Consider the following 20,970-nt stretch of genomic DNA (forward strand, 5'->3'; position numbering starts at 1 on the left):
GGGCAGAACCAGGCCCCCTGCATGTGAGTGTCAGTTAGGAGGCTTGGACAGCCTATGGGGCAACTGCTAATCAAACAGCATTTATACCTAGTGTATGACTGGACACTGGAAGCCCATTCCCCATGGAAAGATGCCTTCTCAGCCTAGATACACAGGGGACGGCCTAGATCCTGCCCCAAATGATGTGACAGGCTTTGATGATCCCCCATAGAAGGCCTCACCCTTCCTATGGAACAGAAGAGGGGTGGGGTGGGGGTCATTAGGAGGCATGGGAGAATGGGAGGGAGGGGGAACTAGGATTGATATATAAAATGTGATTGTTTCTGATTTAAAATAAAAAGGGATGGAATTAGGACACAAAGACCCAAACCTGCACTGGTAACTTCAACAATGTCTCTATGAATCTGGAAGACTTGTTACATATTAAGGATTTAAAGACTTCAGTTAGTATGTACAGTATTTATATTTGTGCATGTAAATATATGTGTATGTGTGTGTTAAGATTACTTAAGTGGCCAGGTGGTGGTGGCACATGCCTTTAATCCCAGCACTGGGAAGGCAGAGGCAATCAGATCTCTGTTAATTTGAGACCAGCCTGGTCTACAAGAGTTAGTACCAGGACAGCCTCTGTAGCCAAGGAAGAACCCTGTCTCGAAAACAAAAAAACAAAAACAACAATAAAAGATTACTTAAGTCTATCCCTTTAGCAGAAAAAGATTATATACATATATATATTTATATATTTATGTATATATATACACACAGCATAATCTTGCCATTCTGTAGCGAATATCACCTTTTATAATCTTTCATAACTAAAATAACTTTCAAACTTGTATAGGTATATGGACTTTTCTCTAGCATTTTTATCAGGCATGTGACTCCCATGCACAGAAAAGGCATCCTCTGATACACTTATAGCAAACAGATACAGTGTTTGGCCTTAAGGGAGAGAAAGAGTAACATGGGACAGTCATAGTTTCCCTGTTCCCTGTATATGACTAATTAAGCATATTGTGTATTCCTAAGGCACTGGTAATTTGGTTTTTAGAACCTATCTTACTAAAAATCTAAGGAACAGACAAATGGGATAAATTCCTGGACCTAAAGGAGTAGGCCAAACAAGATGAAAATAAAGAAAGAAGGAAAGAAAGAAAGAAAGAAAGAAAGAAAGAAAGAAAGAAAGAAAGAAAGAAAGGTCACACAGCATTTCTCAGTTCCTACTTGTATTTGAGAATTCAAAAGATTGGCAGAGATTGGGATGTTTCTGCTTGCTTGTTTTCTTCATTTTTACAGTGGTGCTGATGGAAGAGAGAGCATTATGGCTAGGAATTTATAAAAATTTCCCCCAAGAAAATGTGTCATTTTTGGCCATCTATAGTGCAACCCATTCAATTTTGATGAGCAGAAAACATAAATAAAAATAGGATTCCTCTCACAAGGAGTAGATAAAATGGAATCCTAGCAGGAGAAATATATGGGTAAGATATGAAGAACTAAAATCAATTCTGATTTGTTGCTGGAAAAGGTATTTCTACCCAAGTTTCATTATAGAGTGGTAGTGAACAGGAGATCAAATGAAAATAAAGCTATCAAAAACTTCCAGACTGAGGAGCTTGGGCATTTTATTCAGTGGAGGAAACACACACACACACACACACACACACACACACACACACCTATGGAATATAAGGAAGATTTTTTCCATTGTAAATCCAGATATTGCTTTTGCTTAACAAAGTTAAAATATTCAGGCTACAGCGATAAGCCACTTGCAGACACAGGATCTGATCTAGAAGGGTTTGATGTTAGAATGATGTGAGAAATGAAAGAGTGAAAGGTAGTAGCAATAATTCGTAGACACTGTAAGGTTAAGGGAAATCAGACATAAGAAGGGGATCTAATTTGTTGGAGTGCTGTATAATCCACTGTAGACTGTGCCCATTCACTCAAGCCAGTATCTTCCTGACTCTAGTCTTAAATCATTGTCTATGTCTCTGTGCACTGTATCTGCATGTGAATATACACAAACAAATAATTAAACACGAACCAAATATCAATAGGATTATCTCGGCGTGTTGGAACAAATCTTGATAAAACCATCTCAGTAACAATACTTGTCTATGTCAGGAATACAAATTTAGCCTATTGAAATACTGTTGTGTAAGGAGCGATATTTTAATAAAACCTTTCCTCTGTCAGTTTCTATCACTAAGGGACTAAAGCTATTGAGCTGTGGAACTTAGGCCAAGAACAGGGATTTGGAAATGCAAATGAGAGATAAGAAGGAAATAAATGTCTTTTATTCAGCAACATACCATCCCTGATGCCAAGAGCTATTTGAAAAATGACTCTTAACAGGCCTGTGAAAAGCATACATACCCAAAATGGACATCTCTGGCACAGTAGCATGATAAGGTCCATTGAGAAACTCTGGTGCATTGTCGTTGATGTCTTGAACTTTAATAATAAATTCAGAAGGAGGCTCAAGAGGTTTGTTTGTCTCCCAGTCCACTGCCTGAGCTGTTAGCGTGTACTCAGCCTTTTCCTCTCGGTCAAGTCTTTTTATAGCATGGATATCTCCAGTTATATCATTTATTTGAAAGATTGTCCCAGCTCCATCACCTGATAAGATATACTTGATTTTTTTGCTTCCAGGATCCAGGTCTGTGTGCAACTAAAATGAAAAGTAGCACTAGTTAGTTACAGAGATAGATAAATCATCTTCTGAATTGTTTAACTGACTCGTACTTGTATATCAAATTGATTCTTTGTACACTACTGTGTAAGTCATTGCTAAGCAAAACTGTACAAATAACATATAGTTTAATTCACAGCATGTTAAACTACAGCATAATGAACTCTGCCAGACCAGCTTTTTCAAAGTGCTCACATTTGTTTAATATAAACTCACATGGTTTCCAAATGCTGAGAAAGTACAGAAAGCAATATTCATCTATGTTTTTTGTCTAATTGATACATGTAAATGGTCATGCACACGCAATGTTATTACTGCTGCTTTTATGCACTGAAATGAGGCAAGAGTCATAAGTCAGTTTTAATGTAAACATCTTAAATTTTATTTTAAATGAATTGGCATTTAGTATGAAATATTAAAACCAGAGGGCCAACATGGCTAATAACCTCTGAAGGGCTTATATTTGATAATATCAAATGGAGTGACCCAAGAGTTTTGTCAGATTGCTGCTGTAGTTATTCATAACAATAAAAATATCCAACAACTCAAATTATATAATTAGGACTTTCACTTCTTTCTTTAATTCTTAACATTTTTCCAGAACATAAAATCATCCCTACATTGTAGAAAATATTATCAAAAATATAATGCTGGAGCCTGTCTTCAAGCAAAATAATGGAATTTCACAGAAAATGACAACTGTCCAAAAAGAATTCAAATTCATTAAAGATGATATCAATGAATTGATTGAATAAAATTATATTGTTTTAATATGAAGTAATGCCTTGGTCTTACAGACAAGGTAGCTTCTGAGAAAAGCCGAATCCCGTATTTAAAAATCCTTTTATGATGTGTTCACAGGAGGGACTCAAGAATGCTCTGATGTGTAGCTTCCCCCATGATACAATATAGACTCCTGCTTTAAAAAATAATTTATTAAAAAACTTAATTAATTATTTTCAACTGTTGAGATGACTGACCAGCTCAGTTATTTGCAGAAGAACATGGTTTATTGGTGTATCACAACCACCTATAACTCAGGTCCAGGGAATCTGATACCCCCTTTGACCTCTATGGGCAGCATGCATGCAAGATGCTTGCTCGCATATGTACACACAGACAAACAATAATTCACATGAGCTAAATGAATACATATTATGTTGGAATCTTGCATTTGTAGAAGAAATTACCTAATTAACGTTGAGAAATAATGCTTAGATGCACATATTTCTGTTTCACTCTCTTACTTAACTGCCACTAGAGTCCGGATTTATTTATTCCTTAAAAGAGTAGGAGTGTTATGTTAGGAAACGCCTACAAATTCAAAACGCAGTGTGTGCTCTTGGGATTCCTTTTAATCCAAACAGGCTCTATTGCTTTCTTCTCCAATTTGAATTGTATTTAGCTCTTCAATAAATGAAAAGAAAAGATTATGAAAAAGACATAAAACAGCAACAAAGAACCCAAATGCATTGAGATCTCCTGCTTTAACTTTGAATATTTTTAAAAGTTGAGGCATAAGATTACATCAAATATTTATTGAATCTCAAAGTGTATCCCTTTCATTTATTGTATTAAATTTATGAACAAGAACAAATATTGAAACGCCACTTTATCTTAATGAATGAAGGATTATAATTCATTAATGTGATATTAATCCTAATTTATGATCATTTTAATTTATGTGCATTTTAAGATTCCATTAGCATTTTTATTAAAAAAGAACATTTGAATAATATATCATTCATACAGGCTTCTGTTCATAAAGCAGCCATTCTGGAGGCAAGGGGATACTCATATGTATTCCTCTTATCCACACTTTTTTAGATTAACAAAAATAACATAAAAATTTACCTTACTATTATTTATGCTAGAATTATTTCAGCCATATTTTCTTTCTAATACCAGTAGCATCTGATTAATAAATTTGTTATGATACTAGGTTTTATAATCACTTGTATTTTCAAATAAGAAAAAAGAAGCAGAAAAGCATAGGTTATTTAGAAATCTGGCATGAGGGAAATCTCCAGGGATCTACAAGGATGACCCCCAACTAAGAACCTAAGCAATAGTGGAGAGGCTACATTAAATGCCCTTCCCCTATAATGAGATTGATGTCTATTTTAAATGCCATCATAGCTGATGAAAGCAGAAGCAGAGATTCACAGCTAAACACTAAGACAAACTCCTGGAATCCATTTGTAGAGAGGAAGGAGTGGTGAACAAAGGGGTCAAGACCACACTGGGGAGACCCACAGAAACAGCTGACTTGAGCAAGTGGGAGCTCATGGACCCCAATCTGACAGCTGGGGATCCAACATAAGATGGAACAAGGTGCCCTGAACCTGGGTGTCACTTGGGGGACCTGTGCAGTCCCTGGGGAGTGGATAGGGGGTGGGATGGGGACTGGTGGGGGTAAAGGGAGGACAGGGTGGAGAGCGACTGGGTTTGGTATGCAAAATAAGATTTTTTTGTAATTTAAATAAAAACTAATTTAAAAAAAGAAAAATGAAATCATACGAAAAGGAATAAACACAGTGGTAAAATTCAGATCTTTTTATTTATCTGTTCTGATATAAACATGTCTTATTGAGCTTTGGTTATTCTAGGGATATTGTAGGAGGAAATCTGATGCCGCCATTAAACATGTGACTTACTAAGTCTATGCCGCCATTAAACATGTGACTTACTAGAGGCGCATACAGATGAGGTAATAAAAGGGCGGTTTACCACACCGCTAACCACACCCACTTTAGGCAGGACTAAAGACGTATACGGCTGGACATAAAGACGTATACGTACGTAGGCGGAACTACGTCACTAGCCAGGCCCACTTTTGGGCATGGCTAGGGGCGTTACGGGGGAAGGCATAAAAGACAGCGCACAGGAAGTCTCGCTCTCTTTTCCTGGAGTTCGGCTTCCGGTCCAGTCGCTAGCTGAGATCTGCTGGGCTTCTCGGGGTTTGGTATCTTGTGAGTAATCTTCTACATTAAATACTTAGCTTCACTTTCAGTAACTGTGTGTCGCGTATCGTTACAGCGTCCGTTGAAGCCAACAGGATATGTCAACCAATCTGCATAATTCCTTTTAGAAACTGAAATAATTCATTAATCTAAAAATTATTTAAATATAAAAGTGCCCATACTGAGTACGAAACAGCTGAAACCATTTTTGTTTCGTAAATTCTTCAGATCTGTTCTAGTATCTGTATTCCTGGGGTGAGTCCATTTATAACAGACATGCAAACAACTTGGGCCAGTGGGATGACTCAAGCAAGTAAAGACACTTGCCATCAAGCCTGAGAGTTTGAGTTCAATCCCTAGAACCAGCATGGTGGTAGAAATAATCTCCTGACAAATATAAATGTCCTCTGACTTATACTTGTGCCCAGTACAGCACAAAGATGTACACACACACACACACACACACACAAACACACTAAAATGTTTATATGTTTGAAAAAAATTAAAGTAAATTTTACTTAAAGTATTTGGTGAAAGAATGGAAAAACTAAATATTATATGTATTTTGTTCTAATTACCTTTGCCCCTCAACTTGACACCGCCTAGAGAGACCCGAGAAGGGACTACCAATTAAGGGATTGACTTAATCAGAATGACTTGATAACAAGCCAGCAAGCAGCATACACGCAAAGTTTCTCCTACAAGACCCTGTTGAGTTCCTACCCGTAAATCCCTTCATGATGAACTATAACCTGGAAGTGTAAGCCCCTACCTCTCCTAAGTTGTTTTTGGTCATGCAGTCTGTCACAGCACCAAAAAAAAAAATGAAGCTAGAACATAGTAAATTGTTACCAGAGAAGTGAATATTACTGTGATGATCTTGACCATGTTGTTTCCATAGGACTGTGGAACACTGTGTTATAAAAGTGTCCTGATATTTTGAGTTGTCCTAGTGAGATTGTGGAAGGTATGGTGCTTAGGGCTATGTGGACTGTGCAGGCCTGGACTTTATCGTTTTAAAGGGGAACAAGGACTTCATGGGAAATGAGCTAGGGACCATTATTTTGATATTTTGGCTAAGAATCTGTGTGTGCTGATCAGTTGGTGCTGAAAACTCAGAACTGATTCACAGGAGAAACGCACCACTGAGGTGAAACCAATGTTTCATTGGACATTGGAATGCTAAACAGTTCACATCTGAAAAATCAGCTAAGATCAACATTAGATTAGCACTGTCTAGGTTAAAATTTCTGGGCTTCATTGGAAAAATAAGAAAATATTTCCTTAGGGTGAGAACACAGAAGCTAGTCCAAGAGGGAAGGCTTTGTCTCCAGCTGGAAGCTGAACATAGCAATGTATAAGAGTCCCTATATGGTCCTCATTTTGGACATACAAGATCAGGGGGGTCATGCAAAGCATGTGTAACCTAACAATGTGTGTCGGGGTTGGAATCCCTGTGGAAAGCCCATGAAGAACCGATGGTTAAGGTGTGCCTTATTTGCAATGGAGACCCCAGGATTTTGGAGATGCCAGGATGGTGAGATGTCTGTCATGGACAGGTATGAATTGGAGCTGGCCTGAATATGTGAGATAGCTATATGTGACTGATGATGGAAAAGCTGGCATGTGGGACTGCCTAAGCTATTTAGAGTTGGAAGACAATACAGTGAGTCCTACAAGTTCTACATTGAGCTACAGAATTCAGATTTACACTACTACATCATAGTTTTGCTTGAGTGTGATTGTTTTTACAATCTTCCCTTTTTGGATGAAAAAATGCAACTTATTTTTGTTTTATTGGAGCTCATTTTTAAAGGTGACTCTGGTCATTTTAAAGAGAACTTGGACTTTTAAAAATATTAGAATTTTTAAATACCATGTTGTGTGATGATATCATATCAGATATTATATTATGATATTAAAATGAGGCCTTTGCATCCCTCTCTCTCTTCCTTTGTCTCTATCATACACACACAGACAGACAGAGAGAGAGAGAGAGAGAGAGAGAGAGAGAGAGAGAGAGAGAGAGAGGGAGAGAGAGAGACATGTACAAACACTAGGTAAGCTGTTTAAGATTATAACAAAAGCTTTTGTTAGTATACAAGAAAAAGCAATTGACAGAAAGAGTCAAGGCATCTGGACAACTTTAAGTCTGGTTCTCAGTGTAGTGGCAAGTTTTAGTTATAAGATACTGTGTTTTATATTCTTTCCCACATGTTTGTCAGATCCTGCATGCTTCATGCAATGATTCTACCCATCATTTCATCCCACTGACATGAGCAGAAAAGATATCCCAAGTGTAATAAATGTTTGCAGTTATGAATAATCTGGACATGTGAACATTGTCTTTCTCAGGGGCTACTTTTGCTAACTGGAGCAGAATAAGGCCCACATGAAAATCACCCTTTGGGCTTGCTATGGTACAAGAAGCATTATCTTTTGACTTACTAAGCATGTAGAATGCACCCTACACTCATGAGACAGAGGTAATGAGCAGGGTCTTTGCTCTCAGAGTCTCAGTTTGTGGGAGATAAACAAAAACAAACCTGAGGGGACAGTATAATGATTACAATTGTTCTTTCAGTTATGTTACTAGGGTTTGAGTAAATGTTTTTCCCACTGGTTAATACATTGAATGATTGGTTTCCGAATGGAGACATCATTTGAGAAAGTTCTGGAAACTTCAGGAGAGGGACCTACTTAGAGGAAGTAGATCACTGTGAACATACATTGGATAAACATGGAGGAACTAATACATTTTTCAAAAGCAGAAGACAAAGCATGGGGTACTTGATTGGCAGAAAGGCTACTACACTCCATTACCATGAGTTGCTGATCAAGCATGGGGCCAACCAATCATAGGCTGAAACCTTTGAGAGCATGTGCCTAAACAATGCTGGCCTCCCTTAAGTGGTTTATGTCAAGCACCATGTCATAGCAATGCAAAAAGAGTTAATACATACGTATCAAGTATCTTTTGTATTGTAAGCACTTTGCAAATATATCCACCTGCTGTTGCAGCAAACCTGAGAACATTCCTCCATTTGTAGAAGATGCAAAAAATGTCCAATATGCAGAGGTGGTGACAGGTTTTTACATCAAGTCTTCAATTTTAAAATCATGACAGGGCTGCTCATGATGGAACAGAATCTTGAAAACTGACATCATTGCACTCTCCTTGTCTTCCATATATTTACATAACACCTCCCAATTAAAAGACAAGTTTGTACTGTAAGAATCGTGGGAAGACACATTTGCATTTCATTCTCCTTTGCATTCTCTTTACCTAGTAATGTGTTCATCATGTTGTTGGAAGCTTAATAAATATTTGTGGAGTTCAGTGCATGTAAAAAAAGACGAAAAAAAAGAACAGTTCCCAACTTATTTTTAAAACAGTGATTTAAAGAAGGAAGCAAAAGAATTTTAAAAAGTTCTAGGGGCCTAAATATTTCTATGGTAAACATGAGCTTTTGAGCATATTCAAATATTATTCAAATTTTGATGCCAACATAGGAGCTAAGATGGATGAGTTAATAGAAGTGTGACCGAGCAGCTAGAGAGCACTGGGTAATGGATAAATTAACAGGTGAGTAACAAATACCAATTAGCTTATATTGGCCATTACCATTCTTGAGTCAGAGTAAGAACACACATCCTCCTTGTAATTTTATTATCCGAAAAAAACCCTGTTAATTCAAGACATAAAACCTAGAGTAAATTATTTTCTGTTAGTATTAATTTAGGACAAAATTATGTTACAGTTACCAGATAGAATTAGTCTGGGACATCCTGACTATAACTTCTATTCAAATGAGATGAAGGATGAGATTGAGTACCTACGGTTAAAATCACATCCTTAGTTGAAAACTGGGTATCCCTGAGATCATAACTTCTTTTGAAATTCTATTCAATCCAAATGGTATCATGGAAATGTGTCTCAGATCTATTATTTTCTTCCCAGAAAATATCTAAGCTACAGGGAGAAAATCAGCATCTATTAGAATCTAAGATTTCACAAGAGTTTACTGGCAGCAGACATCACTGCCATTCATGGATCCTACTTTTACATGAATATTATCTGACGAAAAGTTAAGCAGCTCAGCACTCTTGAATCACATTACATGATAGACTATCTTCTCATGATCTGGCATAGTGTCTACTGGGTAGAAACTGGGCTATGAACTATCAATTTGTCTATGAATATATTATAATCCATAAATCACAATCATTGCACGATAAGACAGTACCAGCCAGTTTGACACAATATATGTTTGTCTTAAATATTTGTGATGATAAGAATATAAAACTTCATTCTAGAACAGATACATATACAGACTGCCAAGAGAGTGACTGTGTGGGTTAGGAAAAAGAATAAGAAAAGCAAATAAGCTATCTTGACGTTTCTGAACTGTTTTCCTGAAAGCTCAATAGTTAGTATCAACATTTGCTCATTGTAACTTTTGATCCAGTCCTCACGTCCTCAATAGACCATCTTCCAAAGGATGCTGGACTAGCATAAGTTTCATCATTCTAATGAAGCTGAGTAATTATAATAAAAAAGAACTGGATAATTACTGGACTCTTGGGGTCTGATAAGCAAATAAAGTGTGTTTCATGCTTTAGAGTTAAATAAAGAATCTTGTGATGGTGATAGGTAGAGAAAAAAAAGATGCCATGCTGGGTAGTATATTAAGGAAAATGCATTCACTTGTTCTAATACTAAGTAAATGCAAATAATACAAATTACCTTTCATTTAGTCACTCAATTGTTAACGATTTATAAAATTAAATTACATAATGAAACAATATAATGGCTACAAAACCATGCTAAGATTTTAGACAAGAACAACTTGGGGAAACATAACCCTCAGAATTCTCAGATAAACCACCTTGCCCTTGAATTTGCCTTAAGAATTGAAAGGATCAAGAAATGCTTCATAACTCAAAGGAAAGATAACAGTATCTATTATGTGGCCTTTGTTGCATGATAAACTACTTTGAAAAAAGAAAGTACATGGAGCACTGTATTCTGTACTGAAGTAGAGATGATATTTGCTTCAGAAAAACAAGGCAACACCCCCTTCCCCCCCACACACACACAGAGGTTTCTCAGTAATTTACAATAGGCAATGTATAGCACTGTGATGACTCAGGCACATATACTTCACATTCTGTTTTTTCTAGCAATGTTTTTCAGGTTTGACCTAGCCATAAGTACTAGTGCCCAGAGCAATGGAAAATTGCAAGAAAGTCCATGTGAAGTGGTATTTTGTATTATCCACAGCTGAGAATGCAGCCACAAAAATTACTTTTGCTATTCACAAAAGCAGGTCTTGCTTACTCAGAGCTGGATGAGCACTGAAGTAATTTGTCCGCATAGGGGAAATCCTAATTTCCTACAAATTGTCAGTGATTTTATGTGTGAAGACTCAGTTGTTGCTACTAGATTGATTTTTCTTAAGTTCAATTAATAAAACAGAACCAGAGGAAACCCTATCAGATCCATTCAATATCCTAGGCATTTTAGAAATTTCTATAAAGACTTTCAAGAAAGCATACTTGGTTAGTCTAAAGCAGATAAAGGGAATATAAATGAAAACATGAAAATGGGTTTGGTGATACAACACAATGGATAGAACACGTGCCTGGTATGTATAAAGGATGGATTTGAACTCCTGTGCCAAAATGCTTTAAACAACAACAATTTGAAAGACATGAACAACAAAGAATTCGCCATGGTTTGAAATACGGAGAAGAAATTCAGACAAAGGGACGGACATATGGATAGAGATATACCACACAATCAACCCGTAAATGTGTGAAAAGGAATAGACATAGAAATAAAAGCAGTGTGCCATGATCGTAAATACAGAGGAGTGGTAATGACAAGAGGGGACTACTAAAACTGACATTCATGAGACAAATCTGCTTCCATTTAGCTTCTGGATCACAGCTCTTCAGTTCTACAAACATTGCATGTCAGGTCTACAGTAAACCTATTGCTATTTGCTATACTCCAATAAGATTCACAAGCCTATTTTTGTGTGTGTGTGTCCTCTTTCCCTTCCTTCCTCCCTCTGTCCCTTTCTCATTCCCTCCTACCCTTTTTCTAATCTTCTTCCCTCCCTTCCCCCCTCTGTCTGTCCTTCCCTCTCTTCCTTCTTTCTTTTTCTTTCCTTTTTGCTTAACACCCTTGTTAAGAAAAAAATACAACAAATGGCAATGCATTGATGCAAAATATATCAACAGAGCCTATGCAGTATTTAAGTTAATGTAATTACCTAGTGTTTTTGTAGATTACGACAGACATACAAACTAAGTCAAAGCCAAGGCATTCAGTTTAATGGAATTCAGAGAAAAGCAAGGGGAAGAATGCATTCTGTATCAGGAATAATTAATAGAACTTGTTTATTTTATTAAAATTATATTCAAAATTACTCCAAGAATGCTCAAATACTAAGTTCTCAGTAATTCTCCTTTCTTTTGTAAATTGGATGCATGATCAAATTAGAGTATTTAACCAGGAGATGACAAAAATGATGTGAAAGCCTTTGAAGATCCCCCACGGAAGGCCTCATCCTCCCTGGGGTGCAGAAAGGGGATGGGATAGGGGTCAGTGGGGGGGAGCGGAAGAGGGGAGGGAGAGAGAACTGGGATTTATCTGTAAAACAAGATTGTTTCTAATTTAAATTTTAAAAAAAAGAATAAAAAAAAGAAAATGTATACATACCTTAGCATGTGAATATGTAGAAAGACAGACAAATATACCCAAAGATAGAAATAGAGACAATTCAGATAAAGATAAAACTGGCTATTTATCTCTTCAATAACAAAAACTATGTTCAATTTATTAATCAGCAATATAAAATATGATGAGACAGGGTGATGGCACCTAGGATGAGAGTCTCACAGGCATTTAGGACTCAAAGAAATTGTGTCACCAGACATTCCTAACAGGAGTTTGAAATATGGCATAGATTTGTAACAAAGAGAAGAGAAGAAACGTGAAGAGCAACAGACAAACCAACCAACCAAATGAAATATCACAATGTAAAGACAAAATGTTCTCATTGTTTCAACCTACAAAATATTGTTAGAAATATATATGTGTCTAGTACTGAGTATGATTTCAATATTAATTGAAATTATTGTAATTTTATTACTAATCTTAAATAAAAATTATCCTTCTATTCCACTAGTATAGGAATATTTCCCTTCAACATTCTTGTATGAAAGTATCAATTTACTGTATCAGAAAAGGATCATGTGAAGATTTTTGTAAAAGTTATTAAACTGAAATATGACCATTAAGTTGTTTCTGATCTAATGTGACTGTTGTTCTCATAAGATGACATCTAGACATGTAGGGAGACACCAGGATGGGATATGCACACCTCTGGAAAGGACAAAGATACCATGAAAAAGTGATCACAAGCAAGTTACAAGTAATACCTCAGAGGAAAGCAAACTTGTTGGCAGCTTGGGTGTGGACTTTCTAGTCTTCAGAATTGAAGGACAATATATTTCCCTTTTATTACCCTTCTTCCCTGAGAAAGTTTGGCATGTTTGTTTTTCCAAAATAATAAATCCCTCTAAAGCACATTGGCCATTTATTAATGAGTATCTGCCTGATAGAAAATGGAAGCAGAAACTTTCAGGTATATTTCCCAGAGATAAGAGTCATGGCTTTTGAGAAGGAATTATCCTTCCTAAAATATGCCTGAGACCTAATATCAGTAAGTAAATTATAAAAACAATAAATGATTTCTTTTTCTCATGACAAAATTCTTGAAGATATGACTAATTGAGGTGCTCAGATGAGAAGATTATCCTGAGTTAAGTAAGCATGCTCGACCTTATCACAGATCCCTGAGAGAAAAGTATGTCTCTTTTCTTTGGTTACTAGGAGACAGGCCTGTGGAAGACTGGTCACATCAGGCAGCCTTTCTGACTAAAGACATAGGGATATGTCCAATGGCCAAGTGCAAAAGATGCAACTCCCTCTAGAGACTATAGAAAAGATCAGAGCTTAATTAAGCATCTTTATCATGTCCCAGTGAAAATTGGGTTGAGAAAATGTAAGATAATAAATTTAGTCTCAAATTTGTGAAACTTTGTCCCCAAAACAGAGAATAAATTCATGGCTTGCAATCAATATTGTGATGGAATCAAGGAAGGCATTTTCATTTTACGTGGCTATGAACTTTGAATATACCCCACATCCTTTCCTGTTTGGTAATGTAAGAGAAGGGATACTGAATTACCTTCGGGATATTTGCTAGTACAAATAGCCTCTAAATATTAAGATGCATCCTCCCTGTTTGCACAGCTATTTGACATTTTCAGTATACTTCCATGGAGATTACTTAGAAAATATACACAGCCGAGTTGCCAGTCAGAGGAGTAACCTATTCATTTTGTTATATAACCATTTCCTCAAGGATATTAATTGAAAGTTTTCCTGCATCCAATATTTTGAATCCTTTTCTATTTTATCTCATCTAATTTTCACAAAAGCCCTAGTCTTTGATTTACAGAGTTCAGAAACTGAAGGTTTGGGATCTAAGCAGTTGCTGAATATCTCACAAGTGCAGTCCAAGGTACCAATGATTGAAACAAAAGTCTATCTGCTAAACAAGCTCTTATTAGTTTCACAGTTTTAATGTGTTGTGCTAAAACCAAACACAAGCTAGAAAAATAAAAGTTCCTAACACCAAAGTCATGATTGCTCACAAAATCAAAAGTAACCCAGAGAGGCAGCTGACCTAAACAAGGGGGGGGACACATGGACCCCAGACTGAAGACTGAGGGGCCAGCATGGGACTGATCCAGACACCCTCCCACCGAACCTGGGTGACACAGAGGATGCCCTGGCAATCTGTGGGTCCTTGGAGTGGAGCAGTATTTATTCCTGGCATACGACTCTGGGAACCCATACCACATGGAGGGATGCTCTCTCAGTCTGGATACATGGGGGAAGAACCTGGGCCCTTCCCGGGATGATGTGACAGACTCTAAAAAAATCCATCATGGAGGCCCTTGCCCTCCCTGGGGAGTAGAGGGGGGATGGAGTGGGGATGAGGGGTTGGGAGGATTAGGGGATGGAAGAGGAGGGTATGGAGAGGGAACTGAAAGTGACATGCATAAAAAGTTAAATAAAAAATATTTTAAAAGTTTTTCAGTATATTTTATTGGTTTTGACATATATTTCACATATTACTTGTCTGAAAATCAGGTTCTTGTGGGAATTACCTGAAGGCAAGCATCACTAACATAGGGACATTGCATGAAAAATAGAACCTTAGATATGATGATCCCTAGAAACCTGTAATATTTGGTTAACATATCAGAGTTCAGGGACTTCAATTCTCCTGTGCAAAGTAGACTAATGGTAGAAACCTCCCAAGGTCAGGGGTAGAGAAAAGGACCCATTGCCAAGAGAAAATCTTTGGGGAAATATAGTAAGGCTAGAAGATAAAGGTCAAGTGGCATGATAGATAGTTTATAGAAAACCATGGGAAAATGAGTAACTCTTAAGTATATTTTGCAAATCGGACTCTAACCCAGCAAATAATCTTCTCAAATATCCATATTCATAAACACCTTCTTTTTAAAAAGTCAATACTACTTTTCTTTGTACAGTATGCAGTTGCCTAAAATAACTGCTATACTTGAAGGTGTTCCACGAATGCCCCCTGGTTAAAAATTGTTTCTAGATCTGATAGGAATGATTGGTACCTTTAGAGAATGGTGGTTGAAAATATGCCTTATAATGGGGTGCTGGGACTTTGTTATTCAGACTTTGGCTATTGTGTTGAAACAACTTTTAAAAAAAGAGAGGGAGAAAGAAAAACACTGAAAGTAAGTAAAGATTTACTCTGACTAGTAGTTTCAGATATTTCATTTCAGAGGTATGTGGCCTCATCACTGTATGTGTGTGTGTGTGTGTGTGTGTGTGTGTGTGTGTGTGTGTGTGAGTCTGTCTCTTTCTCTCTCTGTGTCTCTGTCTCTGTGTCTGTCTCTCTGTGTCTTTGTCTCTGTCTCTGTCTGTCTCTGTCTGTCTGTCTGTCTCTCTCTCCCCTAAGAACACTTATTTAGGTTTTAACAGCAATAAAGTGACAACATTATTAAGGAACATACTGGACGCTTAATATCCAATTTTGAATTTAAAAATAATAATAGAAAACGTGGGTTGGTGTATTGTCAGAATTCTTCCATTCATTCTGATTACAGGAAAACAGAATTATTTTTGGCCTAACTGTTCTTTTAAATACCTCTTTTTTGCAGATATTCTAATTTCATCTGACATAAAAATTGAGAATGCTGCTAAAACAGAAGATATCATACAAGGACAGGATAGGGAATAACATTGCCAAGAATGAGGAAACAGTCCAGGGATTTTTGAATATAATTAATTTACTATTAATTTTGTGTAGTAAGGAGAAAAATTGTGGGCAGGTTCTCACTGTTAATGTGAAAAATTGCCACATGGAAATGGAATGGAATTTCTAACACATTCCTTTAAACAATAATAATATTGATTTCATTACAATATTGCAGAGGTGACAATGAAACCTAAGTTAATATTCCTTTGTTTGTATGTGTGAGAGAGACAGAGAGACAGAGAGAGACAGGAACAGAGAAAAAGACAGAGAGAGACAGTGAGAAACTGTGGATTTTTTCGAAAGTACACTTGTGCTTAGAGAGTGAAATTCAGCATTGTGTAATTTAGTTTGTGGTGGGTGAGTTTCTTGCAAATTAATAATTTTTTTAAAAGAAAAGGTAAGAAATGAGAGAGGATTAAAGAATTTTATGTTGTCTTGATCCTAGGCACTGGATTTATTCACATAGAGCCAAATTTTGAAATGGCTACTCCTGCTTGTTAAGATGTAAAGCAGCTCACGAAATGGCCAAATTCCTTCTCGCTTTCAGTCCTGAAGAACTAAGATAGACTGAAAATGCAGATTCGATTGGCACTAATCTATGGCCCCTAAAAGAAGGTGTCCTTGAGTATTTAACACCACTTCCTGAGGTGTTATATGCTTGGCTGGCCTATTTTCTAGAGTCCTTCAGAACTGTTCAACTGGGGAATGTGCAGATGAGACTCTATCCACCTGAACACCTCTCCTAAGGCCTAAGGGACTTGGCTCATCAAGATCCCAGGCTTCATTTGTTTTGTGCTATCTACCTGCACATAATAAAACCTATTCAAGTAATGTAGTGTGTGCAAGGGTTATGAGTCACCAGAATCAGGCAAGTAGTAAAAAACGCCCACAATACAGTGAACTAAATTGAAACAGTACACAGTGGTACTGCTTTGCAAGGGCACTGGAGAGTGTTGGAAAGGAATAAACTGGCCAGATTAGCAGCAAAGTCTTCATTTCTCCATAGTTACCTGCTGTATATGGACTTTATAGATGAAACAAGAAGGAGCAGAGCAGCTGTTATCAAAATGGTCCACAAGACTCTGGGCATCTCTAGAACTTGTTTAGAGCATCTAGATCAGAATTTGTTGTGCTTGTCATTGTATTGGGATGTTTATCTTCATCATATATATATATATATATATATATATATATATATATATATATATATATGATGCCAGGTTAGTACCATTGGGGTTGAGCCTATTCTCTCACACTCACTTGTAAAAAAGAATCACATGAATATGTCTTCAGTGTGGCCATGTAAATGACTTTAGGGAAGCTCAACCAAATATACTTATTTTTTTCAAAGTTCTGTGTAATGAAATATGTCCTACACACAGTACATCTGCCACACACTGAAGCAGAGACTAGTACAAAGGATGCAGCTGAGCTAGCCACGATTCGAAAAAGCCTCATCTTTTCAAAGAAGAACTGATAGGCTACAACCATTCTGACTTTTATATCAAATACATACTTGTCAAAAAATCAACACAACTAGTTTATCACTTTAGACATAAGCATCAGTATTAGTTGCTCATATCAAAATTTGAGTGTTCTACCAAAGATGAAAATATTAGAAAATATACCTCTGCTATTATGAGGTTGAAATATCTAGACATTCAAAATTATTTCTATGAGGTTGCTAATATCACTGTTTACTATAGCTTTTCAGTATCATATATTAAAATTCAAAGCTATTCAACTTAGAAATCCAATGCTTTATAAATGTATGATATTAGAAAATTACAAAATTGACAAAAGTTCCTTTGAAATCACAAGAGAAATCAATGGTATATCTAAGTACAAAATTTTCTGATATATTTTTGCATTGCAGCTAACTTCTAAGATATTATCTCTTACGGAGATGTAAGTGTGGTATCAAAGAAAAATAGCCTCAGTTATCTGAAATGGTAATTAAAATCTCATACATTTTCTATCGACATATGTGTGTGAATGGATTTTCTTCATACAATGTGATGAAAACAGCATATTGCATAAGACCCGAGTACTGAATAAATATGAGAAATCTAGCTTCATTCTATGTTTTGGTTTTTGACTATTGTTTTTCTAAGCCAGACTTTTGCTTGTCCTTGGGCCAGTTTATAACTCACTATGTAATCCTCCTGGCCCTGAACTTAACTTTCTTTCTGACTCAGTCTCTTGGGTGCTAAAATTTCAGAAAGGAACACTCATAGCTGACTAGATATATTATGTTAAGATAGAATTTAAAGAGATCTTTGTAGCTGTAAAACAACATCATTGTTCTCACTAAATTTAGCATTAAATATAATTACTTATTTTTCTTGAAATTATCAGTTATGCTCAAGACACTTTTTGTGTGACTACTAGCACTCTTTCTCTAAGAGTACTCCTTGTTTTACATGTCAATCCCAGTTCCCTCTCTCTCCCCTCATCCCCTGTCCCCTACCTCCCCCATCTCATCCCCTTTCTACTCCCCAGGGAGGGTGAGACCTTCCAAGGGGAATCTTCAAAGTCTATCACATCATTTGAAGCAGGACCTAGGCCCTCCTCTATGTGTCTATGCTTAAAAAGTATCCCTCTATGTGCAAGGGGCCCCTAAAGTCCATTTTTTTTTCCTTGGGATAAATACTGATCCACTACCAGAGGCCCCATAGTCCTCTGAGCTTCCTGGTTCATAAAGTTGTGAGGAATTTCTGCTCCAACCTCATCACCCTGTACTAAGCCAATCCCAGCCACCATACTTTCCCCACCATAGTGGACTGTACCCTCTCAAGCTCTGAGTCAAAATAAATCCTTCCCTAAACTTGTTTCTTTCAAGTATTCCTGTTATGTTGATAAGACATAGCTATTGCAATGAGTTTGCCGCTGAATGGGCTACTAGAAGGTCAGGTCTGGTTGAAGAGAATTGGTCACTTGGGGGAGCAGGGCACGTGGACATGAAGGATGAACAGTGTCTCTGAATGTTTCCTTTCTTCTTTCTGTCATTCACCACCACCTCTCCTGCCACATGCTTCGCCTCCATTACATTTGGTTTCTCCTCAGGACCAAAGTGGTGGATCCAGGATGAATTCTTTTTCCCTTCATCTGTTTGTCACAGCAATAAAAGTAACTAGCAACATATTCTGTAGCTATGTGGTCTGAACTGAAGCATTCCTTCTCGAAGGGAGGAGGAGGCTTCTAAGGATCATGGAAAAATGTTCTAAAACTTTTGAGACTCCTAGGGATCCTCAGCAAAATTACTTAAGCAACAAATAAATGCTACGCAAAGGGAGACTCCTAGGTGGGACTATTTGCATGTTGTTCAGGTTGCTCCAAGATGAAACTTTCATGAGCTGTCACTCATGCTGGGTTGGGGGCTTTTGGTGATGTAGCAGGTCAGTCATAATCTCACTAGGCCACTATACCATACTCAGGTGGAATTGTTTCTTTGGCGTATCATTAATGTCATATCTAGGATGAAGAGACATTTCTTCATATCTCCACCCCACTCTCCACCCTCCGCCACCGCCAAAGTCACACAATACAGAAAATGTGTACTGAGAAGTGACACTATCACTGGGACTATATGAAACCACATGAGTTAGATGCAGTTGGAACTGGCTCATCAGGGGAATTTGAAAGTTTGGAGAAGCAGCATAGGAAAATCTGAGAATGCTATGGGCATATTTCAATGGGAAATTCTGATTGGAGTTCAGAAGACTATAGTACAGATAGAATTGCTGGTAGAGAGGACTGGTCTTAGGAGTATGCTATTGGAAATAAGAATAAAGGTTATTCATGTTACACTTTGGAAAAAATTATCAGTTATCTTGATATAAGTTTATATTATTTTGTATTTGTATTACACCTTCTCTGGAGACAGGGGCTGCAACCCAAGTTGAACTCAAACTTCCTAGGTATCCAAGGATGACCTTGAACTTCTGTGGTTTCTGCCCCCACATCCTTAGTGCTAGGATTACGGGCCTACATGCCAGTCAAGCATTCTACCCACTATAGTATATTCCCAGCCTTATAATTTTGTTTTTAAAGTACTTACATTCTTTAATTTTTGGTTTTGATTCCTACTTTGAAACTATTAATAGAATTTCTTCTGATGAATCAAAGATTTGTTTACTCCTTAATAAATTTAAAACTATACACAGACATAGCCTCTAACTCTAATAGGAGAAAAACAGAGATAGGAGGATAAGAGGTTCAATTGCATGCTTACCACATAACCACTTCAAGGCTAGATTAAGCTACGTGGGATCCCGTGTTGAAATAATTACAATAGGGGAGCCTACTGGATGACTCAGTGGGTTAAGGTAGTTGCCACTAAGCCTGATGACCTGAGATCAATCCCCAAGAGCTGTATAGTAGAAGAAGAGAACTGATTCCTGCCAGTTACACTAAGATCTCTTCATTCAAACTGTGATGTGGACACACACACACACACACACACACACTCACACACACACACACGCACGCACTCACACACACAATAAATAAATAAATTTATTAATTAATTTTATAAAAACAAAATGGTCCTGTGACTAAAATGTTGTCAGATACTTATTTAAGTGTAATACAAGTTTACCTCAACAATGATTGGTTTTGAAAAAGAAAATGCAATTTTATTTTATAGATAGTAGTTGCTGAAATAGAATGTCTGACTCTTGACAAACAGGCCAGAGTGGTGTAACTGTAGTATTTATGAATATACCTAATAATTATCTTTGTATTTTGCTATACAATATTTTGCTTCAAATTACATATCTAAAAGCAGCAAAAAATAGTAAGTTGTAACAATAGCGCAATAATCAATAGATCAACAGACAAAAATTTTTCTCTGAGTGTTCCCTCCAACAGTAGTGTTACGATAGGTATTAATGCCATGTCATGGATAAGAAGTTGAGGATTT

At 36.9% G+C, this 20,970-nt stretch overlaps 1 protein-coding gene across 5 annotated transcripts in view; it reads right to left on the minus strand.

Moving 5' to 3' along the window:
• The window catches only part of Cdh8 (cadherin 8), a 390,092-nt gene that overhangs the window by 251,442 nt on the left and 117,680 nt on the right, over positions 1-20,970 (minus strand). For all 5 annotated transcript variants that reach the window (XM_040740772.1, XM_040740771.1, XM_040740770.1 and 2 more), the window contains exon 3: positions 2,383-2,677. In XM_040740772.1, coding sequence (XP_040596706.1) covers positions 2,383-2,677 — 295 coding nt within the window. The remainder of the gene's footprint in view (positions 1-2,382; positions 2,678-20,970) is intronic.

This window comes from Mesocricetus auratus, unplaced genomic scaffold, assembly GCF_017639785.1.
Source record: "Mesocricetus auratus isolate SY011 unplaced genomic scaffold, BCM_Maur_2.0 Super-Scaffold_100714, whole genome shotgun sequence".
In the NCBI taxonomy this organism is placed as follows: domain Eukaryota; kingdom Metazoa; phylum Chordata; class Mammalia; order Rodentia; family Cricetidae; genus Mesocricetus; species Mesocricetus auratus.